The 26471-nt window shown below is 42.0% G+C and overlaps 3 protein-coding genes and 1 long non-coding RNA gene across 18 annotated transcripts in view; 1 reads left to right on the top strand and 3 right to left on the bottom strand.

Annotated features, from left to right (window-relative positions):
• ehbp1l1b (EH domain binding protein 1-like 1b) overlaps positions 1 to 15057 on the bottom strand; it is a 28467-nt gene extending 13410 nt beyond the window's left edge. For 3 of the 15 annotated variants that reach the window (XM_042093499.1, XM_042093500.1, XM_042093501.1), the window contains exons 1-13: positions 14269 to 15057; positions 6589 to 6646; positions 6184 to 6279; positions 5998 to 6051; positions 5232 to 5410; positions 4563 to 4696; positions 4313 to 4384; positions 3527 to 3787; positions 3021 to 3188; positions 2591 to 2764; positions 1629 to 2111; positions 601 to 660; positions 74 to 278 (exon numbers count right to left, since the gene is read on the bottom strand). In XM_042093499.1, the coding sequence (XP_041949433.1) occupies positions 74 to 278; positions 601 to 660; positions 1629 to 2111; positions 2591 to 2764; positions 3021 to 3188; positions 3527 to 3787; positions 4313 to 4384; positions 4563 to 4696; positions 5232 to 5410; positions 5998 to 6051; positions 6184 to 6279; positions 6589 to 6646; positions 14269 to 14372 (2048 nt within the window). In that variant the 5' untranslated portion in view covers positions 14373 to 15057. The remainder of the gene's footprint in view (positions 1 to 73; positions 279 to 600; positions 661 to 1628; positions 2112 to 2590; positions 2765 to 3020; positions 3189 to 3526; positions 3788 to 4312; positions 4385 to 4562; positions 4697 to 5231; positions 5411 to 5997; positions 6052 to 6183; positions 6280 to 6588; positions 6647 to 14268) is intronic. The other 12 variants (XM_042093502.1, XM_042093505.1, XM_042093506.1 and 9 more) reach the window with 11 other exon arrangements.
• LOC121709913 lies at positions 13704 to 16183 on the top strand. Its single transcript, XR_006032059.1, has 3 exons — positions 13704 to 13818; positions 15346 to 15388; positions 15886 to 16183. It is a non-coding gene; the product is annotated as an uncharacterized LOC121709913 (long non-coding RNA).
• A 1904-nt stretch (positions 16184 to 18087) lies between these two features.
• Positions 18088 to 20124, bottom strand: fam89b (family with sequence similarity 89 member B). Its single transcript, XM_042093629.1, has 3 exons — positions 19882 to 20124; positions 19218 to 19492; positions 18088 to 18958 (listed from the first exon to the last, which is right to left on the bottom strand). Exons 2-3 carry the CDS (start codon positions 19470 to 19472, stop codon positions 18674 to 18676), a joined length of 540 nt encoding a protein of 179 aa, XP_041949563.1. The 5' UTR covers positions 19473 to 19492; positions 19882 to 20124; the 3' UTR covers positions 18088 to 18673.
• Positions 20125 to 20565: 441 nt separating this feature from the next.
• LOC121709880 (putative thiamine transporter SLC35F3) lies at positions 20566 to 25972 on the bottom strand. The gene is made up of 8 exons (XM_042093588.1): positions 25781 to 25972; positions 25210 to 25310; positions 24371 to 24713; positions 23016 to 23235; positions 22101 to 22226; positions 21726 to 21918; positions 21147 to 21236; positions 20566 to 20858 (listed from the first exon to the last, which is right to left on the bottom strand). The coding sequence occupies exons 1-8, from the start codon at positions 25831 to 25833 to the stop codon at positions 20575 to 20577; spliced, it is 1410 nt and encodes a 469-aa protein (XP_041949522.1). The 5' UTR covers positions 25834 to 25972; the 3' UTR covers positions 20566 to 20574.
• Positions 25973 to 26471: the final 499 nt, after the last annotated feature.

The following is a 26471-nucleotide window of genomic DNA, read 5'->3' as shown; positions in this document are numbered from 1 at the left end:
ACCTCATCTCAGCTTATTTCAGATAACGAACCATCAAGCCTGCATGAAAAACTGTGAGCACAGTGAGACTTACTCTTTGGTTGTGTCTATGGTGACACGTGTGTGCACGGTTGGCATCCCTCTCTTCTCCTGGTCTGTGCTGGGCAGAGATGGCGAGGATTGCTGGTTAGCAATGCTGATGCTGCCGACAGAGCGAGAGGAGCGTTGAGACTCATCCCCGCAGGTCAGAGTTAAAGGCTTGACATCGGAACCCTGAGCTCCAAGCTTCGTCAATGGATCTGAGATGACAAAACACCAGAAATCAGCACAAACCCCATGAAGCAATGCATTGGCATTGGTGTGGCACTGATTTCATTCACGATTATTTTAATTCACAATCAATCACTTTTGGAGATGTAGCACCCTCTTATGACTTATTAACATTATTATTAAATTATGCACAGGTTCTACCTAGATACAAACAAAAACAGTCTGTGCACTGTAATAATTATGTAATAATTATGTACATCAAATGCATTATTTGATGCTAAATCACACAAACACATTATTTGAGGATAAACATTACTTAAATGAACTGTGTAAGAATAATTAAAAACTCACCACGTGTAGGTAAACCTGGTTGTTCTTCCTCTGTTAGTGTGCTCAGTTCCCTGTGCATTTCTGCAAAAAAAAAACAAAGAACACACATTCATATCACACCCTGAGATTTACTTTACAGGACATCTGGATGAATAGACTAATCAGTGTCAGATGGCTTTATTAGTATTTCAAAGTTAGTTGGGTTGTGCCTTGTTCATGTTGACATGTCAGAATGTCTGTTATTTTGCTGTGTTGCAATACTATTCCATGTGCTTTACATATTAAGCAAGTGCAGATGTTAACCTATTTCTAGGAGGAGGTCCGTCACAATGAAAAGGGAATTTCATGTTAATGATGTAGTGCAGGCTACTATATTGTCTTATTAAGCCCCTAAACTTAATTTCCAAATGGCAGTTATTCGCTGGGCATATAAACTGCCTCAGTCATTGCAAGCGCATCTTGATTAATCATCCACTATGTGGATACTGTTTTTAGAATTGATTTAGATTAAGTGTTATTTAGTATAATTTGTATTTTAGTATATTTAGTATATTCTCTATCTTCTACTGTCCTTATTGCTTAGTTGTGTTTTTTTTATATTATATACTTTTAATTACTTTTTTCTGCTGTTAGTGAATGTGTGTGCGATGTCTGTATGCTACTGAGACCTTGAATTTCCCCTGGGGATCAATAAAGTATCTATCTATCTATCTATCTATCTATCTATCTATCTATCTAAACAACTGCATCAATGCAGAATAAATACGTTCAACAATCCTTGAAGGCTCTCATAGCCTTGCAAGGCCTCATTCTGAGAAACACTTTTCAGCCTTTATGCTTGCATGCTGATAATTGCAGGATTGCATGTCTAAAGCTGGACATCTAAGCTATGTATGCAATCCTTTGTCTGCAATCCAAACACATTTGAGAAACACCATAGAAAGACCGCTGCTACTTACTACAGCTAAAAAATCAGCCTTCTCTGTACACAAATACAAAGAAGGGAACATGGCGGACTACCAACTACGAGGAGCCGGCTGAGGAATTACCTGACTGGCCAACTCTGATGGAGTCAGGGGACGTGGAGATGGTGGCAGTAGCAGAAGCAAAGCCAGCAGGAGCAGATAAGGGCGGAGCAGATAAAGGTGGAGCAGTGAGCGTAGCAAGAGGCGAGACAGAGAACTCTGGAGCAGAGGCGGGGGCGGGGGCCGAGCAAGGCAGGGAGGGGTCAAGACAGGGCAGAGGGGACATGGAGGAGAGGTCCGTGGAGGGCAGCGAAGGTGAGCGAGGAGAGAGCGAGAGCAGAGAAGAGGCGGGAGAAGCAGAGGGGGAGGAAGAGGAGGAGGAAGGGTCACACAGCGCCTCCAGGTTGGGGCTGATTAGTAAGGGGACAGGTGCTACAAGGTCAGTGGGAAGGGGACAGAAGAAGGCGGAGGAGAGGCCAGGGCTGGGACCCTGCCCCGGGAGAGGGGCACAGGATGGGGCAGCGCTTGCCCTCCGCTCACTCGGTGGGACCAGCACTGCATGGATGGCTGGGATGAGGAGGGAGCATGAAAGAAAGAGAGAGAGACAGAAAGAATAGATGGAAGAGGTAGAGAGAGTGATGTTAGATTGCCTATGATGTACGGTCAGATGGATATGATGGATATATTACATTAGACAAAAGTGCTTAGTTGCAACAATTCTTAAGTGGGGGGAGTTCAGGACCAAGTACTGATCTCTCCTTCAATACTGCTGTAGCAAATATTTATTTGTATCCATTTGTGTAGTAGCCCAATTAAAATGGTCAGACACTTTGCTTAGAGCGGCTGTTATATGAATAACTGAAGTGAGTCACACTTTCCTCTTTCTGATGGCCTGCAATTTCCTCTTTCTGATGGCCTGTCAAAGGCCACCGTTATCCTTTGTTCTCGTCTACCCTTGTAAATAAGCCAGCTGGCTTGTTTTAATTGAGCCAGCAGTGTGTATATTTATCGATGGCTCCTGTAGTAGCCTGGCTCTGCATCCATACCTGGCTCTGGGCCAGTGGAGAGGATCTTCAGGAGGGTGGGGGCTTTCTGTGAGAGGGTGGCCAGGGAGACGGTGCGCTCCGAGAGGGGGGCGTCAGACGGGGGTGGAGGGCAGAGTGTGGGGGAGGAGGGCCGCTGACCAGGAACTATTTTGGCCTTGAAGATGTTTGAGCGAGCTGGTGCAAGTGGTATATGACAGATATTCAGGAGAGGGGATTGCACAAAAACACACAGAAAGAAAGAGAACAAAAAGGATTGCACAATCTAAGAGCAGGAAGTGGGAAAAATAAGATTCATCATATGCTTTCATGCTTTTTATTTTGTTATGAATCGATACCACCAGCTCCAAGTCTAGGTCATATGCTCATTAAAGACTCTTTAAGATCAATAAAACAATTAACAAAGATGTTGTTTGAGTGTCCACAAGTGTACCTTTAGTGGAAGCAGCAGCAGGAAGTGAGGGAGGCTGAGAGAGAGGAAGTGAGGTGGATTTAGCGAGAGATGAGCCACAGGGTCTGATTTGAGGATAGTCGGGGGCCACAGGGCTCAGAGCAGGGACTGTCTGGGGCTTTGGAGGTGTCCGTGGGAAAGAGACAGGCACTGAGAGAGAAGAGAGAGCAGAGGGAATGCACACAAGCCTGAGTAGAGGAGCAAGGAGCAGGAAGAATAATGTACTATTTATAGAATTTTATTTACATGCAAATGAGGAAAAAAAGGGACCAAAAGATGGAAGCGGGAGGGCTATCAGCATGCAATCTTAAAACAAAGGATCCCTGTTGTTCCTTAAACTGAGAGAATGCCTTATATGGATAATAACAAGTTTCAGCAATGTTATTACTATCTAAACTAAACTCATCATCATCCCCCTGAGATCTGTCTCTCTTAAGTCAGACTGGCTGTCTGGACCATCACCTCTATGATCATCCAGCTGAGGGTACCTGTGCCAGAAGAGGGCTGGAAGATTTTGGGCAGTGACGGGGGCTGGGCCCCGAAAGCAGCTGCGGTGGAGTGGGGGTCAGGGGAGGGGCGCGCTGGCAGCCCGGGAGGGTTGAGTGGGCGCGGAGGTCTGCCACGGGCGGCAGAGATGCCACGGGGTGAGAGCGGGGTGGGCAATGGAGGGCGTGACGGGGTATCAGGGTTAGTGAATGTGCCAGGGAGACGGAAAGGGGCGCCACGGCCAGCCCTCTCTTTCTCACTGGCTAAAACGTGGAGAGGAAGAGAGGCAGGAGACACAGGGACAAGGTAGTGAGAGAGAGAGAGAGAGAGGGGGAGAGAGAGAGGGAGAGAGAGGGGGAAGACACGGGAGAAGTGACATGGAGGGAAGGAGAAAGGGAGAGAATGGGAGAGGAAAAGACATGTGCAAACATGGAGAACAGAAGAAAAGAGGACATGAGATGTACAGAGTAATGTCAATGGAGAGGGAGACAGGTATTTATGTAAGAAAAATTACATAAATGAATCAGATATAAAGAGATATTGGGGAAGGAACAGTTAAGGTTGAAAGGAATGCTGATATATATATATGTTTAACAGTCAGTGTAACCTCAAAGGACTATATCTGATTCAGAATTCAGATGAAAGTGGGGATGAAGATATGTCTGCCATTCCACACAGTTTTTATTTAACAGCGGAAAATAAATAAATACTAACAAGATGGCAGACATAGGATGCAATTTCCTAATGTGGGGACATGGTACATATTACACTTCATGGAACAAGAGTACCTATTGGGAAAGGCTTTACAAAAGCAGATTTCTTTTCTTGGCTGTGCACTGGGCACACAGGTGGAGGAGGTGCTGGAGCAAGAGGAAAGGGTGAACAGAAAAAAGAGAGAAAGTGAAGCATACAGGGAAACATATGGAAAACAAGATAAGAAAGACCAGCAAAATGGGGAACAAGGGAAAAAAAGGTTCCAGAGGAAAAGACAGAAAAGCCTGCAGTGTGTATATGCCTGTGTCGTGTTCCGTAAGGTACCTGCAGCACCGATGGAGGCTCCAGTACTGGATCGCTTGTCCTCATCCTCATCACTTTCGTTAAAATCATCCAGGTTCCCGATGTCCAAGGGCTTCACACTCATCAGACTGGCCAGACTCTGCATGTCATCATCACTGGACAAGGACCAGATCATAACTCAGTTATGGAGATGAAATGAAGCCTGTCATTCAGTCATGGTATTTAAATGCAGCACAAGTTATATTATATATAATATATTATATTACTATAATAATAACAGTTATGAGTTAACAGTTATGAGTTATGAGTTAACAGTTATAATAACAGTTATGAAGTAAGATAATAATTTGTGTCAATACAAACCCTTAGTAACTAATACTTAAAAGCTTCAGTGAGTAATATCTACCTCTACACCTCCAAAATTGTAAGTTTGTTGGCAAAGAAGATGGCTTTTGTTTAATGATGCAAACAAGAAACGAGGCACAGCTGAAAACCTTCAAACACAAATGAGGAACACATTAAACCCCTAAGGACCTAAGGAACAAAGGCAAGCTTGGAGAGACCTCTCATTCCTGCTGTGCACAACTACGGTCCTAAACATCCAATTCCTTTTGGCCAGACTGGCCCTCAAGATAGGATATGAGAGCTGCTTTGCTTTGCTTTTGGTGAGGCGGTGCCAACTTGACTCACGTGGCTTTGCCCTCGCGGAGGAAGACGCAGGAGAGTGAGAGCTTCAGCGTGGCCTCCACCACCTTCACCGACAGCGGCTTCAGCTTCAGCGTTAGGTCCGTTTGTGTCAGTGTCGGGCTGGCGAACTTCTTCAGGTTGATGTCGGCCGAGGCCAGAACTTTCCGGTGGCCCTTGGACTCCTGTTTGGGAAGGGGGGTTGAGTAGGGACACATTCACAGAGTGAGCCACCAGACTGCTTTTCACTCTATGACACCAATCTAGCCTGGCTAGCGCTACCACTGCTCAATGAGACGTGGTCTGGGAACCAAACGTTCATTTTCTCGTATTTGAAAAAAATGCCCAGATCCGTTTATTGGGTGCCACGGATGTCTATCAAATGCGTCTGTGCATAGCTCATCATCGCCTTGCTTTCCCCCCTGTTCTGTGATTGGTTCCCTATCTCAGGCGAAAATTTGCTCCATGGTCTCCAGGCTGCCTTAGCAGCGTGAATCAAATCGCACGCAAGGCAGCATGGGAACACCCAGGCTAACACCAATCAAGTCTTCATGCAATTATTCTGCATGTAATCATTAGTGATTGTTGTGGCCTGTCACAGCCAAGCACTGTAATTTGTCTGTGATCAGAAAAAAGTTAATGCGTTCAATCAAGGCGTTATGTAACACAGATCTGTGTGATGGTAGTAGCTGATGTGTTATTCATCAGATTGCTCTCATTAGCCGACATTAGAGTGATGGAGATTTTTTCTCTGAGAGAGAACTTGACTCACATTCTCAAGGACAAATGTCCAGTCTTTATCTTCAAATTCATCCGCATGAGGGTCCTGAAAAAAAGAATTTACAGAATTTTTCCAATTACAACCGAACAACACCACTCAAATGAACCACATAAGGACACAAAGAGAAACAATGACAGCAGCAGAACACAACAGACATCCCATCTCAGGACTGCATACCTTGAAGAGTGTCACAGTGATGTCCACATTTTCAGGTACAGGCCAGACCACCATGCCTCTGTACGGATTCTTTATGCCTGGCTGCCACCCGTGAAGCTATGAGGACAATGAAAAGTGTCAGACAGTGTGAAATGTCAGTTGGTCCCAATTTACCATTATCAAGTGGAATTTGAGGCTATTTGTATGCTTTCAATTGTTTATAAGCAGCATATCTGATAAGATATCAGTGGAGTCAATCTTATATATCAATATTTCTGATCTACTGAAGATTGTGACAATTGAGTAAACAGTGCATTTTGAGAATATCAAACATATGTGAAACATTATTGAAATACATAAATCAAATTATTTGTTTGTTTGAATCATGCCATTTTGTCTCTATTCTGTCTGTAGGGCTCTGAATACCTTGGAGCAGATTCGTCTGTTCCTTCTGGTCCATACCACTCGCAGTTTGTCTGGTTGCCTGCAGGTGAGAAGCAAAACACACATGTGTTATCAAATATGCACTCATCATATAAGATAAACGAATACTGTCTTGTTTTATTTATCTCAAATAATGCTTATTGTAAGAAATCGCTGTAAAATGAAAATCCATAATTTAAGTTGCTGTGGAATTTCTTTGTGTGATTCCAGTTACAGACATTCATACCGTCAAAGCTCAGTGACCACAGAGTCAGTGACATCACAGTAATATTAAAATGTCCTCCTACATAACAACAATTTCCTGTTCGTGCACAGACATGGCAGTCATTTGCCAGAGTATTTAAAAGATATTCAAATCAGTTAAGTCACATTGGTTCAGGAGCACCATGTATTTACTTTTCTGCTTCAAGCGCTGTAATAGGAGGATAAAGGTTACTCGGGCCATGCAAATAGACGATGAAATCACTACTTATGACGCTTTTATTTACCTTTAAAAACACCCTACCTAATCAGATCAGACCGAATAATGGTCACACATACACCTTTGGCCTAGGAGCAGTTGAAATGCAACACCTCTCAACAAGCAGTTACGAAAGATTGCCTCACAAAACATCCAAATAAAATGGTTTAGAACTAAAAGGCAGAAGTAAACAAATTACTGCTACCGGTATTAAAGCACTTATGCAATCATGGAACAGAGCAGAGCATGACTCTTGTAAGTAAGCAATTTCACATCACTAATATTGGTTTTAACCATTGATCTTCCCTGCTATCATTGAAGTAAAATGCCATTGTCAATACAGCACAGAAGTCACCAAAGTTGGATATTCTACTATTCTACATTCAAAACATTAATATTGTAAATATTTGTAAATATGTAAATGTTATTATGTAGGCTCTAATATCAAACCAAGAAATGAATGGGTACACAAGAAATAATGTCCTACACCAGAATAAAGTATTCCTCTAGAAGTCATTGTAGGTCTTTAATACTTGCAGTCCAACATATTGCGTAATTTTCAACATTCAACTCATATTGAAAATTGAAATGCCTAATTCAAAGTCACATTGACCACATTATGTAAGCTATGGACAGTTTTTCTTTTCTTTTCTGAAAAGGGAACCACATAACAACCCAGATCTGCTAAGATAAACACACAGGGAAACAGTTCAACACAAAACAGAGTGACAGCTTGCTCACGTGATTAGAAATGTTCGGGACACTCCTAACATAAGAGAGAAGCTGTGGCAGACTGCTTGAATGATAGGCCTAGTGTTTCAGCGATGCAAACAAGTCTGTGTCCAAGAGATATCATTCAGGTTATAGGCCTACAGTACAGAGGTGGAAAGTAACGAAATACATTTACTCACATTACTGTATTGAGTAGTTTTTCTGTGTATTTTGTATTTTTTAAGTAGTTTATAAAATCGGTATTTTAAATTTTACTTGATTACATTTTGAGTGAAGTATTGTACTTCGCTACATCAAAAATCCCATCCGTTACTTGAGTAAAAAAAAAGTTAAGACTAACTAAACAGAAAGGGAGAGAAAAAAAAATCGTGCCCTAAACCACTAGCCTAGTGATAATGATCAGCATGTAGGCTAGCCTACAACAGGACATGAATCAAGCTAGCGCCATGCAGTCTTTCTGAAAGTGATGGAGATGGAGCTGGATCACGAGATGCATCAGATTACATGTCTAGGCTATGTATTTTCCACTATTTCAATGGGTTGTCTCAGTTCGTTTTAGCACTAATGATTGCGGAGATATTCAAGCAAACACCATGGGATTTCGTGTTTTGGCGTTTGTGCTCACCTTTCTTGGGAAAGAAGTTGATTAGCAGTTGTTTCCCCTCATTTTAATGTCTCTCTTTTTCCTGTTTTGGACTTTTTTTTGGTAACCTGACTTGGCTTTCTTGGAGAAAGACATTGCACCAGCAGCACAACAATTAGCGGTCCACTAGGCCTACTAGCGATGCTCAGCTAAATAAACAAAAGATACTGTAGACTACCTAATGAATCGTGCAGGCGGACTAAACCATTTAGCTCTTTAGCAAGGGAGAGTGAGAGTGACCTTAGACAGTTTTCACTATGTTGTATACAAAATCACAGTCAGTCAAACTTTAAATTTCGTCTGACATTCATTTTGACATTTAAAGTAGGAAGTTAAAGGAAGGAAGTTAAAATATTCAGGTAAAATAAATATATGGTGGAAATAAGTATTGAACACTTAAATGTTTTTTCAGTAGCCTAATTAGCCTAAACTTCCAGTGAGTCTATTCGAAATTTTCACCACACATTATATTAACACACATATAAAAAATCCAAACATAAGAGTTATGTGTAATAAAGTGGAATGACACAGGAAAAAAAGTATTGAACGTTCCTACTGAAATTTCTTCAATACTTTGTGGAAAGCCTTTGTTTGTAATGACAGCTTCAAGACATTTCCTGTATGAGAAAACGTATTAGTCGCAGTATCAGGTGTGATTTTGGCCCAGGGGTCCCTCTTGTGAATCCTGATCTTTAGTTACTTCCAGAACTGTTTAATTGAATTTAATTGAATTGGCTGCCTTCAAGTCTTTTTGGAGCTTTCTCCAAGTGGTCCTTGGCTCTTGGAATTGACTATCCTTCTGACTCCCTGGTCAGAAATATTGTGAGGAGATCCTGTGCATGGCTGGTTGATGATGCAGTGATGTTCCTTCCACTTGCAGATAATGGCTCCCATGCTGCTTACTGGAAGATTCTGAAGTTTTGAAATGCATCTGTAACCAGTTTCATTGATGTTTGCAACAATAAGGTTGCAAAGGTCTTGGGAGAGCTTTTTGCTTTTATCCATCATGAAATGTTTCCTGTGTGACACCTTGGTAATGAAAAACTTTTTTATAGCCCATCAATATGTAGGCTACTAACCAAGCTTATATTAATTTGCACAGACAGAAAGGATAACTACTCTCTAACTACTTACAGATTCCAGCTCGTTCCTTCCCTTTCCTTGACTTAGTGCTTTTTCTTAGCGTGTTCAATACTTTTCCCCTGTGTTATTCCACTTCATTACACATGACTCTACTTATGGAGTTGTTTGGATTTTTTATGTGTGGATTACCTGAGTTATTACTAATGCCTGGTGAAAATGTTGTGCCCCCCGTAATCCACCTTTCAAGGGCCCTCTCCTCCATTGGGGTCCTAGTACTTCCCACTTTTCCCCCCAGTTCAACACCCTTTAATCTGCTGAACCTTCTGCTCGTTTCCAAATATAAAAAAAACTCTGCAACTCAACATTGGCCTGCCTGTCTCAGCTGCCTTTGAGGGGCTTTTCAGTTGTGCTGGATTACTGTTCACTGCAAAGTGACCAAGGATGAGTGCAACTAACTTTGAAAATCAACTACTGCTCAAACTTAAAGGAGAACTCCGGTGATTTTTCACATTTTTGACATTTCTCAACGTCACCGAGTACTGTCGGTATGAACAAAACTGAAACAATCGGTTTTACCTAGCTCGAGTTGAGTTGAGCTCGAGCGCTACACACTGGGAGCATGAACATGGCTGCCTTAGCTGCTGGCTGCAGCAACTCGAGCTAGGACCAAAGTCCTTTTAGGCAAGTATTTCCACTCGGCGGCCATATTGCAACGCTTTTTGGGCACTTATCGGGCATCTATTTCTGCAGAAATGCGTGTGCGTAAGGTTTCACGACACCAATCTTGCTCCAGCGACGAGATCACAACAGATGATTGGCACGATGTCTTCACAGCACACCACATGATTGGCTCAATGTATTCACAACACACCACATGATTGGCTCAATGTATTCACATGTCGACGTTTTGCCACGTTTTACAACAGTTGAGTGCTGTATCTCCTCATTAGAAAGTCTCTGGTAAAACTGGTTGTTCTGGTACCCCCCCCCACTGGTACCCCCCCCCCCCACCCACCCACCCAAAAAAAAAAAAAAAAGTAACTTTTACTTAAAGTACATTTTAAATGAACTACTTTTTACTTTTACTTGAGTACATTTTCAGATCGGTATTTTAACTTGTACTTGAGTAATATTTCATCAAAGTATTGGTACTTTTACTTGAGTACAATATTTTCGTACTTTTTCCACCTCTGCTACAGTATAATGAACATGGATGTGCTGCTCTGTCTGATTAAAGACCAGTCGGCATTAGTTTTAACAGTAGAGAGTGTACACAAATATGCTGGCCAGAAAAGGACTGCAACTGAAATAATATAGTATGTCTGGGTTATGTTAGTCCTAATAATAGAAAACGAGTTAAATAGTGAATGCTTAATGTGCTTGGAGAATTCTATTGACTACAAAAAAGAAATACTGTTACTACTGTACTAGCAAAAAAATAAGCTAGTGCATTCTTTACGCAGTTTATAACTGCAAAAAACAGACATTTATATCTGAACGCAACCACAGAAGTAAGTACGCCTACTTTCTTGTTGAATTCTAAGGCAGAAACAATTTTACAAGATAGTGTGTTGACATCATGAATAATTACACTATTCTTCGTCAAAATAATTTCCCACCTCTCATGAGGACACAAAGGGGCTCAAATCAGAGGGAGTTGTGTACCTATGCCAGGGTCAGCCCCTGACCTCCATGCCTGCTTAAGAATGGCAGGAAACACAACACACGACAGTGCTGTTTTTCACTATATCAGGGTGTGGGTCTCATGAGAAGTACTTCACACACACACACACACACACACACACACACACACACACACACACACACACACACACACACACACACACACACACAAACAAACCCCACAATCACCACCACTTCAGTGTTCCTACTGAAACACCTAGCTAGTCTATTGTTTTCCACATTGGAGTACACTCACACACACACACACACACACACACACACACACACACGTGCCAAAACCACTACCACCACTGTAGCATTTATACTTAAACACTTAGCCTGTCCCCATTGTTTTTCACAATGAAACATCATACACAGACAGACACACAAACACAAATACCGGTCCCCACTTCAACGATCCTACTGAAACACCTAGCTAGTCTATTATTTTCCACATTGGAGTACACACAAACACACACACAAACACAGGTATATTCCTAATGGCTAGGTAACCTCCCTTATAACTACATGTGTGTTGTTTGGCCACGAGGACCTACATGAAAACACAACCTGCTCCAACTATACACATACAAAAATAATGGCTATCTGCTTATCTCAAGTTCACTTGCGCTTGACATAAATGTCAACGACAACCCACATTTTTGGCTGATCAAGCTTTCACGACTTTGAAATGCTCAGGAAGGGAAGAAGTTCATTACTGGAACCAAGTGTTGGGTGGGGGAAAGAAGTTGCAGTGGAGCATGAGACAACTCCTTGCCAATACCTAGTTCCTGTAATGAAGTAAATCACAAGAGTGAGGCAGGTTTACATGTACATGCGGCCAATGACCCATAGGCTCCTCTGAGGGTTAAAACCTGGTTATAGATAGATAGATAGATAGATAGATAGATAGATAGATAGATAGATAGATAGATAGATACCGGTAGATACTTTATTCATCCCGAAGGAATTTTTTGGATTTGAGACCTAGTTTCTCTACAATCACTTTAATCAGGTATCCTAGGTATAGGCTATTACAATGTCAACTAGCAATCAAAATAAAGGTTTAGCTTCACCATTTAGAAAATATTACAAAATGTTCAGAATAGGCTATTGGATTCAGGCTGATCACAAACAGGCGGAAGCCTGGTTGCCACATCAGAGCATGTGACACACCCCCAAAAGTATTATAACTCAGTTGTGTTGGCTCCATACAGCCTGGGGTGATGAAAAGTTATTTGTATTACTAGGACATATGACATGGCAGGGCTGTAGGAAATAACTCAAGGAACAGTCATAGGGAACTGGCTGGTAGAGGCAGGCTCTGGGGAGCCGGGCCAGTGACAGCCCTGTCTCGGGTTGCAGTAGGCTGGTAATAGCAACAACATGGCAGAGAGAGGAAAGGGCATGTAGGGTGGATGTTGGGTGCAGCTTCATAATGGACCGGTGACCTGCAGCATTTGAATCTGACCATTTGGAAGCCCCCCCCCCCCCCCTCGCACAACACACATGTGGGCACACACACACAAACAGAGAGAGAGAGAGAGAGAGAGAGAGAGAGAGAGAGAGAGAGAGAGAGAGAGAGAGAGAGAGTTGCCACTGGGAAATCCAGATGATCTGGGTCATGACTGCATGACCCAGATCATAAACGGTCTGCTGCGTCACACTTCAGCTGTTCTAAGTCATGAGCACACAGCTTTAATTTAGTGGCAGTCTGGGTGATGACTGACAATTACACAGGAGTCTTTTTCCAAGTTTAATGACGCATATCACAATATTTACGAGACTAGGCTACTATAACTAAATCTGTTGGAAGCTGTCTGAATGTGATGTTTTGCAGCAGCTGGCAGTGTAAACATTCCTCAATAATGTAATTCAGTAGATTAAAACCATGAAACCATTAAAGGTCCATCTTCAATGAAAATGACCAGAGTATAAATACCCAACTTTTGAACTACTTAGTGTGTTGTAATGTTACAAGATAAGACATGGAACAGCAGCCTGACAAAACTGCCATGATAACTATGAGCAGTGTGACATAACACAGGGCTGTAAGAACAGACTATTCTTTGAAACCATCCCTCTCCAACTAGATCCATTTCTATATAGCAGTTCCCCATGATCTGTAACAAACATGATCTGACAAAATAATGTGTATGGTCAAAAACAGAACTGCTCCGAATCAAAGCAACACACTATTGCACAAGAAAAAGAAATGTCTTTGTCTGACGTTAAGAGACATAATCATATAGCTTCAACTAATTCAATAATTACCCCTTGCTCCCAACTGGCTTGTACTTTGCAAGAAGTCTGTATCTGGTTGTAAACAGTCTAGCACTCAACCCAAGATGAGAATGATTCACTGTAACAGTGGTGGGTGAGGTAATAGATTTAACATAATTACATTAAACTCCAGAGTTAATTATTATCATGCCCCTTGGAGATTTAAGCCTCCAAAATAGCCTCATGAAGAGTGCTTTTGCAACCCCTATCAGCCTCTATTGCCTGGCTTCAGGCAGCCTGATAACCTCTTTCCTTCACCCTTAGTTCTGATCAATGAAAGTAGGCTTATCAGATCTATGAACCTTGACCTTTGGAGTAAAACAAACAGGTTGGTGATGACCTTAACTCAATACTGTTACAAACAATGCAATAAATGTGTGATTAGGGTCACTGTAAAATAGGGTGTAATCAGTAATTTTGAAGAAATCACATTTTCACAAAAGCAAAGCTGTATGTTAGGAGTTAAACTACGCTGCTTTAAACGTTACTGAGAGATGACACGGAAGTGCGATGATCATGTCTGCTAACCTGGGTAACGGGTTACCGCGATTAACTGCCTCCTGTCAAATAGCTGGGTCAAAAAAACGGTAGGCTAGTCTACTCATTGACGGTGGTCCGGTCATAGTTGTTCGACTATTTCTCACATCACTCCATCTGCTGACAGCATAGCCTACACATGTGATAACAAACTCTGAGGGAAACGTGGGAATTTCCCCCAGAAATAATATCATGCTAACGTTACTTGGACTTGGACATAAGGACCATGTAGGCTACTTACCATTTTTTTGTACATTCCAAAACAAGTTCTTGATAAGACGCGACAAACTGAAATTTGGTGGCTTTTTTGCCGTGACGTTGTAATCTTTTCCACACAGAAGTCATATTTTATTTACAAGGGAAAGGTCCAGAGCACTTTCCTGTTGCGCTTCACTCCGATGCAAGTGAACACACGACTGCTGGCAGCAAAAGTTTGCGTCAATTATGAGTTCACGCAACTCCTTGTGAACTGTCCTACAAAATATGTCCTTGATCAAAACTTCCAGAAAGCAAACAGCCAGCACTGAAGTTCCACAAAACTGCCGCCATCGCCATCAAATACGTAAAGTGCCATGTACGGAAACAACGGTATCGATTTGAAGAAGAGGAACCGAATCTACTTTGGCGTTCAACATGTGAACGACTTCAGTAATTCCAGTAGCCTAACTGAAAATCATCAAACTCTCGCCAGCGCGTGAGTGGGTAGCCTTCAAACGTGATCCAATAAAGAGTAAATCCAAGGTTAAAACGCGGCGAAATTAAAACTTGAGCACTGGATTTTTGCGATCAAACCATTCTAACTAAACGAACGAGCACTCCTTGTGTACAAACACCACTGTGCATGTCATTATTTCCTACGTTCGTGCGTACGGATGAGAAGTGTCGACTATTACAGCAGAGGGAGAGGCATTTTAAACGTCAGTGATGAGACAGTCAACGCTGGGCTGTTGTCGCGCTATCTCGTTTTAATGCAATCGGGAAGAGCATACAAACTAGACTTTGTATTGGGTTCATAGTACCTACTACCTCACTCGCTTTGTGCTTGGCATAGCCTATACTCCACACCACAGACATTCATCTCGCTGCTTTCCAACTGTTGGCTCATATTCCAAATCCAAATAGCCTAGCCTATATTAAACTAGGCCTATGACAATAGCAAAAACATTATTCCTATATTATTATTAGGCTATTAGTAGTAGTAGTAGTAGTAGTAGTAGCCTAGTATTAGGCTAGTATATAATATTATAATATGGTGCAAGAACAAAAGTCTTTATTGATGACATTCATGTTTTTTCTTGTCTCTATTCCACACCCTAAGTGATGTGTCAGCAACTCATCCATGTTGCCCAGGATGCCAAACGGTGAGTCTGCCCTCAGGTTTTTGGGTAGGCCCAGACAGGAGAGCATGATGGCTTCACTAAAATCAGCAGAGGTTACTCATTCTGCATATGACCCAATAAAAAATTAACTATTTCACAAAAGGGGAAAACATCTTTTTAGTCTGACTTTTCAATACTTGGTCATTCATTACAATGAGGGGCAGAGAGAAAGGCAGAGGGGGATCTTTATGGCCACATTGAGACTATTTATAGGATAGGAAGAGGGAAATGATGGACAGGAGCAGCTGGGGTGTGGGGGTATATTTGGGATGGGGAGTGAAGGCTGGCATGGAGGGGGTGGAGGGCGACTTCTTTGCTTTCATTTAAGTAAAGGCTTCGACATTATCTTCATTGGCCTTAAACAAGTTTTTTCTTACTGTTTCTGCAAATTAATGGCAGTAGGTAAACTAAAGACCTTTATACTGAAATGTCTTTCTGTCTTTCTCCGCATCTGACTTGGTTATTCCTGTCTATTACAGGAACACTTGGGAGCTTGTGGTTTCTACAGCATTTGAGGCAGAGTTTCCAAACCCAGCCCTAGGCGTGTGTGTGTGTGTGTGTGTGTGTGTGTGTGTGTGTGTGTGTGTGCGCGCAGTGGAAGTGTAAATCAAGACAGAACCTGTAACTGTCCCTGACTCATCGAAGGTGGAAGAGCTAACGCTTATGCCCTGTCTGAGAGTATGTGGGAAAATGTGCCAACTGCGAGCATCTACATGGGAGATCATGAAGAATGTCTAGCTTTTAATGTCATTCCAATGTAATGTGTCATGAGAGAATAAAATGTATTTTGGTCAGTTAACTATAATATTATTATCTAATGCCAACTGTTATTGTGATGCTGTTGTTGTAAAGTCACTTTGAATAAAAGCATCACTTAGGGCTCAAGGCTGTTGATTTTGAAGATGAAAACAGGCAATAAAACACAGTATATAAAGTACAGTATATACTGACATTGTAACGCAGCCAAGCATCTTTAAAGTCAACATTCAAAATAGAAGACAACCTAAAGGGTAACATAACTACCTAACAATATCCATTGCATCTATTTATAGGACTATGTTAGACAGTTCTGAAAGAATGTCAGACGCTCCCTCCCTATAGTCCAAATCTCTTAAACCCTACCAATATTTACTAGACACAAATATAACAGTGGCACTTTGTTGCAATGGCAAAAAAAAAGAACAGTGTATAGGAAAGAACCAACAAAAGAGGACTATAGTTCTACAGGTCAAAAGGATACTGCTCAGAAATGAGAATCTTTGGACCTAAGACGTATGTTGCCACCCCCTATTTGTGCCCCCCATTACAGCGTAAATGGAGGGTATGTCTACTCATTGTGTGGGCTTTGTCTTGATTTGTGCATGTCGGAGAGGGGGGTTCCTGCATGCACATCCAGACTTCCTGTCAGCTTAGAGGTCTCTGGGCCCCTATTTCCTGTTTTGCCCTTTTTGCTTGGATATCCTCACCTGACAATAACAACTATGTGTAGGGCAAACAGGACAACCAACAAGTCCAAAACTGGAAGGTTGGTATTCTATAATTTGGTATATGATTATATCTAAAGTTGTCAAAATGCAACATGAGAATCTGAAGCTGATAAAAAGGGGTTACTATCAGTAAAAAATTGAATTTGAAGTAAGAATTTAAGGACCTATTTCATAATCCATAATGTAAAAACATATAACTTTTGCTTGACTTTCTCTCTCTTCATGTCTTGTATGAAAGGAGAAAACCATAGCAAAAATAAAAAATAAAAACTATTGCCATACAGGAATCAAAGCCATGCAGTTATATTTCAGTACACTAGGACCTCAGGATGTTATGGGCGTTTTGTTGTGTCTCTTTATAAACTCTTGTGTCGCGCTCCGCAGGATTCAGACTGAGAGCCCCTCTCAGGATCTATTTTTACCCTCAGACTAGGGACTCACAAACCAGAGACACTGTGAACAGGTGCCCTGCTAAAACTTAGTCCCAAACCACAGGAAGGCTTTGTCATCGGAATAACCCTTGCTTCCAATCATTCTGGCTTTAATACAATGAGAAAGCTGTAGTGTAACCCCCACCCCCACCCCAAACACACACCAACCCTCTCCTCCATCTCTTCCCCCTCGAGTAGCACACAACATTGCCTAATAAGCTCATGTAAAGCTGGAATGAGTTGTTTATACTGGCAAAAACTGGGAGAGGGGGTGAGACATCACAGAACGGGCGCAGCCCCAAGCTTTTAGTCGAGTGAGTTTAGAAAGAGTCCAGGACTGTACAACTTTTGCTACTGAATAAATTCCTTGTCTGACAGTATATCTAGTTTAGAAAGTGTGATGACATCATTTTAAATTATCAACTGTAAGATGGAAGATTGTTTTCATTCAAAAAAGCCAAATAATTTTCTTGCTTTACGGAAAAAAAAAACAAGGAAGAATGGTTTATCCAAAGATTTTTCCATCCAATCAGATTTCCATGTAATATAGCTCTGAATAGGAAATGATAAGAAAATTTCCCCAAGACAATGAGCACATCTCTGGCAATGGCACGATAATACAAAATTACTGCCACCTATTGGCCTCTGGAAGAAAACAGTCAAGACCTCTGCAAGTCAGTTCTCCAAGTGCAGTTTCAAAGTTTCTTGTAATTTCCCTTTTGCCAAATCCCACTCCACAAAAACAAACCAACATGCCAAAATCTTGTTTTGAATAAAAAGCATTGTATTCACAAATTCATAATTACATGTAGGCCTAATATGGACAGATATATGGAAAATAAACCCAACATTTGATGTCATAAAAAACAAAACTATGTAAAATGGTTGTGTAGATAAAGAAGTTACATAATGTTGTAAATACAATCTTCATTTATAGAGTGGTAATTACACTTGAATACAAAGCAAGATTAAAATATATATTATGGATATCTTGGACTATACATCTGTAGTTTAGAGCCAAATGGCTCCACACTACGCAGATAGGCTACATGAGGCAAAACTTGATTAAACATTCCTCTTTTTGTCATTGTTTTCCTTTTCCTGCTTTTCTTCCTTATCCGGTATTTCAGACTTCAGTTGAGGGCAACACGCTACATTTCCTTCATTTTAGGGTACATTTAAAAACCATGAAAAGCCTGTGCAATTAATGACCTTTCATATTTTAGAGCAAACATGTCGCTTACCACACTGATATACTGTAATTCAGGCCGCTTTGAATCCAAAAGTTTGTTTGGACAGGGAAACGGAATTAAGGATATAGGTGCAGTTACAGTAGGAATTTGGCAAATTTATATGGGGATATGGAAGGAGTCTTTGATCCACTGGTCACGGGAGTTCTGGGCTGGCTGAGGCAAAGTGGACCGAGGGGCATCCTGAGGCTCTCTGCTTCCTCCTTCAGTCTCCTCTTCTTCCTCATCTTCCTCATCCTCAGAATAACCATTTTCAGTGGTGAAGGAACTCTCGGATAGCAAAGAGGACGAGATGTCTTGGAAGGCACCTTTGTACTCCTGGATGGATTCATAGAGTGACCATAGCTGGCAGAGTAAAGACATGTCCAACTGCCTTAAGCCCACCTAAGAAAGGACAGAGTGTTGTGTTAGCCTAGCCCCTACATATTAAAATATGATGCACATGATGGACATGTCACTTTGTTTAATCTACAACTGGTGCTATTTCCATAAATTTGAACAATGTGTGACGATAACTAAAGCATTAGGCTACAATTAGCCTACAATTAAATATTTGTACATACAAGCCACTGCTATAATTTATCATTAATTGAACTACAGCCTGTAGGAAAACTCTGGTTTTTGTTGAGGTTGTTTGTCTTACCATTTCCTTTCGCAACATTGCCAATGCTGCATCCAAGCTTGCAGGTTTGCTTCGACCAAGGGAGTCGCTCACCCGGGACTTGCTGATGTCGGCCTGAATGCGTGTTCTCTTGCTGTACACCTTCTCTATGTCCCGCCAGGAGCCCCCGCTAGAGTTGAGTATACCGCTCAGGCCTTTCGGTAGAGGGGGTAAACCCTCAATCGAACAGACGCTTCCCGCTGGACACTCCGGCGGACTGGACTGGAAACCGTTCATTTTATAGACTGAAGAAGACTCTTTGAATAACAGTGCAGACACTGAATTAGTATCCTTTAGCAATTGAATGGGATTAATTGTGTGTTAATAATCAGATAGGCCTACTGTAAAACAATAGCATAGGCTATGCAAATAATATAAAATTAGGCTAACCTACTGTCAGCCGTAGGGTTAGCCTACTACAGCTGTAACTGCGGCACCTACAGTAGGCTAGCCTAACTGTAGGCTACATTGTGTCAAGGAAGTGACACTGTCCTGGAAATCATTGTTCTCTGACAAAGATGGGACATGCTACTCAAGCCCAACAGGAACGTGTCCTTTCAAGTGTCTTGCAGAATAACATTGTGTAGGTCTATCCCACATAGTGTAGGCTAGTTCGTGTTAACCTCGTGATAATAGTGGATCTTACCTTGTTTTCCAACTGTTTTGTTTATATTCTTGTCTTCATCTCGCTTGAAAAAGCTATGAACAGGCTACATTAAGCTACTAAACCAAAGCGTTTAATGTAGGCTAACCTGCTTTACGAATCTATCTGAAGTTTTAAAATGAAGTTCTGATCTATATATTGTGATATAGCTTGAGTTCTGTCTTTGTCAGCCAACGTATTCTTTTGTCTCAGTCTCAGCCTTCAAACCTCGCCCTCAATGCAGTTACTCCCGCCTTGTAGTTATTTGCCCCTAAGGCCTCTGGGTGACGCTGTTTCAAGGTGCCATTATATCCTTCAAAGGCGCGATTGCTGTATTTGCACACTAGAGTGTAGTGATCAGTGATATAAATACATGCAATACCTATGCAGAAGTAAAATAATGTAGGGAGCTTTGTCTGTAAATATTGGCAAAGAATGTTGCATGACAACACGGGATTAGAAGAAAATACAAATAAGTATTTATTAATGTGTCACAAAACTCCACAGAAATAGCAGAACATGCATAGGCTACAGTACACCTCAAAAGCTTCTTACATTTTTTAAGCAAAATTTAGAAATATATCAGCAGATCTGCCAAAGCATGCAGTAATTGACTGAAGCATTGGTCAATAAAGTTATAGTTATAATAAATTAATATATACATTTAGAAATAATATTCCTTTATACACAATCCTATTAAGTTTCATGCAAACCACCCAAACCAGATCGAGACAGTGCTGCACCTCCAGCAGGTCTGGGTTTTGTCCGTGTAGCTCCAGCACTGTCCACCGTGAGCTCTTCAACCACCACACTGTCCTCTCTCCAGCTTCCAGGCCAGAGCTTTCCAAGGCAGCGCAGGGTGCTTTCGTCCCAGTTTTCGGGAAGCAACAACATTACATAACCGGCTGCAATGATACCTGCCGCAGCTATTCTCACTTGGCTTAACTGGGTTACTGAGGAGGTCACCAAAATATCTACTGCTGTGGAGAGGAAAGTTATGTTTAGTAATACGCTATTATCATACAATAGCTAAGAAATGTTACCGTGAGGCTTTCAAAATGACTTTCCATGTGTGAGTATGACTATGTATGCACTGCATAGGCAATGTGCATGTATGTATGTAGCCTATGTAGGCTACTGTATACATGTTTGTATGTGTGCATGTGGCCCAAAAGAAGTGTGTAGACCTATTAGTCATTGTAAATGGCCCATGCTCAAAAATTAGTAAGCGGTTATAATGATGATTAATATTAGTGGTGGGTCACTACCTGTGCTTGCTGGAATACTCAAAAGGACCCCGAGGGAGATGAGGCAGGGGTATGTTAGTGCAACCCCAAGGTTCACCAACACGTTGAAAGCTAGACCAAACCAAAGACAGAAAAAGACTGTTCAGATGAAGACCAAAACCAACCTACATGACATACAACCACATCAACAACACACTAAAATCATGTCATTTTTATGATAAGATGGGCTGTGCAGTAGGTGTGTGTTAGTCTGTACTGTAGGTAACTAGTCATGGACAAAATGGCGGCTACCACAGCAGAGCTAGACATTCCCATGCATGGAAGTACAGTACTTCCCTGAAAATGACACCTGTTCCACAGTGACATGTAAGTTGTGTAGAGTCATAATAAAGTACAATAAGAACATGTGTGTGCTATGGATAACCATCTAAAGATGAAACACTCGTTGGCTGCCAACAGCTAGCACTGCACTCTACCATACCAGCACATAATGACCAGTCGACAAGTCAATTGCTTTTATAAAAAACGTGTTAGCTATTCAAAACCTAGTAGTCTTGAGACTCCTATTGTGCAGTAACCAGAAGTAGATATATACATTACCCATCAACAGTGAGGCCATGATGCAGAGTGTGTTCCAGGGCATGGCCTGAGATGGGGGCCAGTACTCTACGTGTGTGAGGTAGAGCAGCACGCACACCCAGGAGTGCAGGATGCAGCTAAACAGCCCCACGCACGACAGCAGCACGCTGGCCGGGCCAGGTCGGAATTCTCCCACTCGCTTTCTGAACAGCACCTGGGAGAGGTGGGAGGCGTGGATATCAGAGCAGCGTGCCTACGCCAGCAGGCCTGTATTTGGAGGAGCGTGGACAAGCTGAACCGTTGAAATTCTTAGTGATAAGAGCTGACGGTGTGTGTGTGTGTGTGTGTGTGTGTGTGTGTGTGTGTGTGTGTGAAAGACAGAGAAAGACGACTGACCTTGTACAAGGCAGATGTGGAGGCAGAGCCCACTCCAAGTGCCACACCAATTATTGAATCACTATGGAAACCGTCAGCATACGCCATCATGACAATACCAGTAATGGACAGGATGGCTGCCACAATCTGTGCAGCATCAAACACATCAGTGAGTGGCAGTGACCTTGGGTACTATGACCTTGGGTACTCCCTTCAGGAGTCAACTAGTCATTACATTTAAAAGAAAGAAATCCTCATATGTTCTGCAGTACATTGAAAATAAAATAACTATAGTATATGAAGTACAAAATAAATAATAATACAGGCCTATATTACACAAGGTCTTTCACATGGAGCCCTGTAACTTCACATACTATTAACAATAGTGCAATGTGTGATCAATAATAAAATAGGACTGCGTGTTAAAAAGCGTGTGGATATGCAGTTCTAAAACCCAACTCAGAGTTTCCTAGTTCCATAAGTTTAAGGTACATGATGCCTTACGGTGGGTTTCCACACACCGAAATTAGGCTACTTTGAAAAAAACTATTTCAAAACTATTCAAAAGTCTATTATTTTACAGCTGAGGTGGATCTTAAAGCAAATAAATGTAAAATGCACATAAAGATCCTCATGAGTAGTACATCCAAACTCGCTTTTATGCATCTCGCTTTCCATTGCACTGAAATCATACTCCACTGAATATACCGTAGTTCATCTCTCAGAAGTTACATTAAGCAAACATAATAGATGTTAGTCCCTAGACTAATCTAAACAGTTCATGACACTGTGATTTTAACAGGCAGTAGCCATACACTTGCTCTTACTGGCTCTTAAATTCCAATTCAATTCTTGAATTTCACTTGCATTTCAATTGAGGTAGCAAACAGGAAGCAGAATTGCAATTCGAATTGTGCACAACCCTGATGCGCTTACCCTCACTCCCATGAAGCGGTCCTTGAGCCCGATCCAGGAGAGGAGGAAGATGAAAGCCTGGCTGCAGCAGAGGACAGCGCTGGCGTCACTGGTGGAGATGCGGTGGAGGGCCAGGAGGTACAGGTACCCGGAGAGGCTCCACAGCACAGAGAACGGCGCCGCTCCCTTCAGCAGAACCCTGACCGTCACTCCGCCGTCTCCTAAGAAACTGCTGCACTGTCTGGAGGTACACAAAATATCTGCTGCACTGTTCATGTGTTGACAAGTGGGCAAACCCGAAGCCCTCTCATATGGTTAGCTGGATGGTACAGTACATGTTAAATATTAACAATTAGGTTATTGTAACGGTAATTGTTATGGTATTTATATAGTATAAGTATATATACTCTTTTGATTCCGTGAGGGAAATTTGGTCTCTGCATTTATCCCAATCCGTGAATTAGTGAAACACACTCAGCACACAGTGAACACACAGTGAGGTGAAGAACACACTAATCCCGGCGCAGTGAGCTGCCTGCAACAACAGTGGCGCTTGGGGAGCAGTGAGGGGTTAGGTGCCTTGCTCAAGGGCACTTCAGCCATGCCTACTGGTCGGGGTTCGAACCGGCAACCCTCCGGTTACAAGTCCGAAGGGCTAACCAGTAGGCCATGGCTGCCCCGATCATTTTTGCAGATGATTTCGTCCAATGTGATACACAAAACATCTGAAAACATACCTGACCTATTAAGCATAGTTGATTTTAAAAAAGCACCTCAGAACAAACAAAATATGTTGATCCTTGTCGCTACTGGGGTTACTGAAAACTGCTTACCAGCAAACCAAGGCTTTGAATAGTTCAAGAATAACATGAAGAGATGTGACAAGCACATTTAGCAGGTGATGTGCACATAAATGAAAAGTCTGTGTATGCAGTACTATCATTTCAAAAAGCAGCTCAAGCAGTGTTAAGTATACAGACGCAGGGTGCTGACGTGTTTGTGTGTTTAAGCTTTGGGGCGTCAGGTAAAGACATTTGTTTTACTTCATGCAGAGCTAAGGAGATTAAACATACAAAGCAGCTTGGCTTAGGTGGCTCCCTGTCATTTTAGACAGTATGTGCTATGTGTAAATACATTATATGGAAATTACATATGCATGTGCCCTTTACATTTGAGGTGGATTGTAGTAACCCTGGACCTTTAAATACTAGTCAATACATCAAAGAGATGTACTAAATGTTTCATAAAAACGGGTATGTGAAATATAAGTTATTAGTTTATTAAAAGAGGAGGTTGGTTGTGAGGCATAAACTGTAAGATTTTGTTTTCTTCGACTCTAAGACGAAGCTGCGCTGACCGATGTGGGACACCATTACCTGAAGCAGGAGTTGGGCCACAGTCTCTGCTCAGCTCCCAGTAAATGGCCCAGGTAGTATATGGGAAAGAGGAGCAAGTTCCAGACACTGCAGAACCAGGTGATGAAGTAGGGGGCATGGAGTCCAGCCAGGGCCTGTTTGGCGCTGTGGGTCGCCCCAGCCCAGGAAAGAGCTACGCAGCCCCCCAGCACCACTCCCCACGCCACCTTCCTCATAGCCCTGAGCGGGCACCTGGTGCAGCAGTCTCTCGCTTCAGCCTCGCTCTCCTCATCGTCGTCCTTAACACTACTCTCTCCATCCAGAGACTCCAACTGTCGGTCAGACTTTGAACGGCCATTGTCACCTGCATAAAATAAGAAAAAGATTGAACTGCCTTCTGTATGCAACCCCAGTCTAATAACAAGCATAAAACATGTGAGACTGTTGTAGATCACTTGGTGCCCACAGCATTTCCACCTCAACTGAATTCTGGGTAGGATGCTGGGTTACCCTCTGCAATCCATTCCAGTCAGGCAAACTGACTAGTAGTGCCCCATCAAAATGGTCTCTTTTCTCTACCAGAGACCACCACTGCAGTCCACAATTATGAGATTACATGGAGCATATCATAAGGTTGCATAGTAAACTTAACAATAGCAAACCACTGTCTACACAAAACATGATTTACACTATCTGTCTCTTTACCTCCACTATTGAATGGGTGCAAATGGCTAAATATGATCAGTCACAATTATACAGAGAACTACACCTTGCCAAGCAGGCCCAGCAGGCTTTATACCAAGATTATACAATGTCTATAAGACAAAACAAGCAATCAAAAAGATGAAATCTGGACTCACCTCGGGCAGTGGGTAGCTGAAGAGTAATAGGACCAGGTTCAGGAGAGGGAGATACTTTGGCAGATCTGTGCATTGCAGTTCTACGACTCGGAGGACACTCCCTTTGTTTTTGGATTGAGAGAGTAAATCTGTCATTTGTGCAAGCATCAACTTCTGGAGAATAAGCTGATTTAAAGTAAGGGGATCTGCCCAGCCAAAGCAAATGGAGATTGCAATAGCAGTCGAAGCAAATGGAGATTATGCCAGCCAAAGTGATGGATGATAACGGGGGTTAAGTTGAGGGGTGCTTTTACACCAAAGGCGTTTAGTTCGACCCAGTCAAACTATATGTTTTGCAGTTTGGGTATGCGTGCCTTTGTCTAACACCTGGCCCACTTGAGACAGGTAGACTAGTCTCTGTACGCTTTCTCAGTAGCCTAACTGTAACGTTTGTGATGAGAATACAATCTTGCAAGGACAAACGATCCACTAATATACAACAATCTTGACTGACAGAATTATGCAAAAGTTATGAAGTGAAGTTTATCGCGAATAACCAATTCTGATTTAACAGTTTGTAAAAGCATCCTACCTCACTGTCAGCACATCGAGACTTGAAGTTCTGGCTACAGCCATGACAAGCATGTCCCAACCACCAAAACGTCGTGCATGTGTGACTATTTCTAGCCAACCGGTTGCTTTGTTAAAACATTCGACTGTTTTGTAAAGCTTTCAGCATCGGCGAGTAGCGCAGTCTGCTGTTACAGCAGGCAAGCGTAGTCGGGATTCCCATTTTACCTCAACAAGCGCAACGCTCTTCACGTTACCAGGGTGACAGTCTTTCATTTGCATTTTATTTTGTTGAGGAACGCCTCTGTCTGTGTCGACTAAAATGCTCATCCCTCCATTGCAGCAGGCTACATAAAACAATTTCTATTTGGGCTTGCCAGAGATAATTTTGAAACTGGAGACAGATTGACATAATAATGTGTTGGGAATAATGACCACAGCCTCTTAGCCAGTTTTGGACATTACAGATGATCTATGAATTGAACTGTTAATATTATTTATACAGTTACAAAGCCTAATTTTTGATGGCTATAGTAAATTATAAACGGGTGTCCAAGTGGGGGTCCTAACAAAAAAAGATACCAGCATGGACACCATTTGTCATGGTAGTTAAATAATCCCATTTGGCATGGTAGGTAGGAAAAGAATCAGTTGTTACATCAGATGTAATAATAAACTGTATAAATCTCTTTTTTGATCCTTGTAATTACAGA

Source organism: Alosa sapidissima, chromosome 5 (genome assembly GCF_018492685.1).
Source record: "Alosa sapidissima isolate fAloSap1 chromosome 5, fAloSap1.pri, whole genome shotgun sequence".
Lineage (NCBI taxonomy): Eukaryota > Metazoa > Chordata > Actinopteri > Clupeiformes > Clupeidae > Alosa > Alosa sapidissima.
The sequence above is the reverse complement of the archived record's forward strand: the minus strand, read 5'-3'. Positions and strand labels throughout refer to the sequence as shown.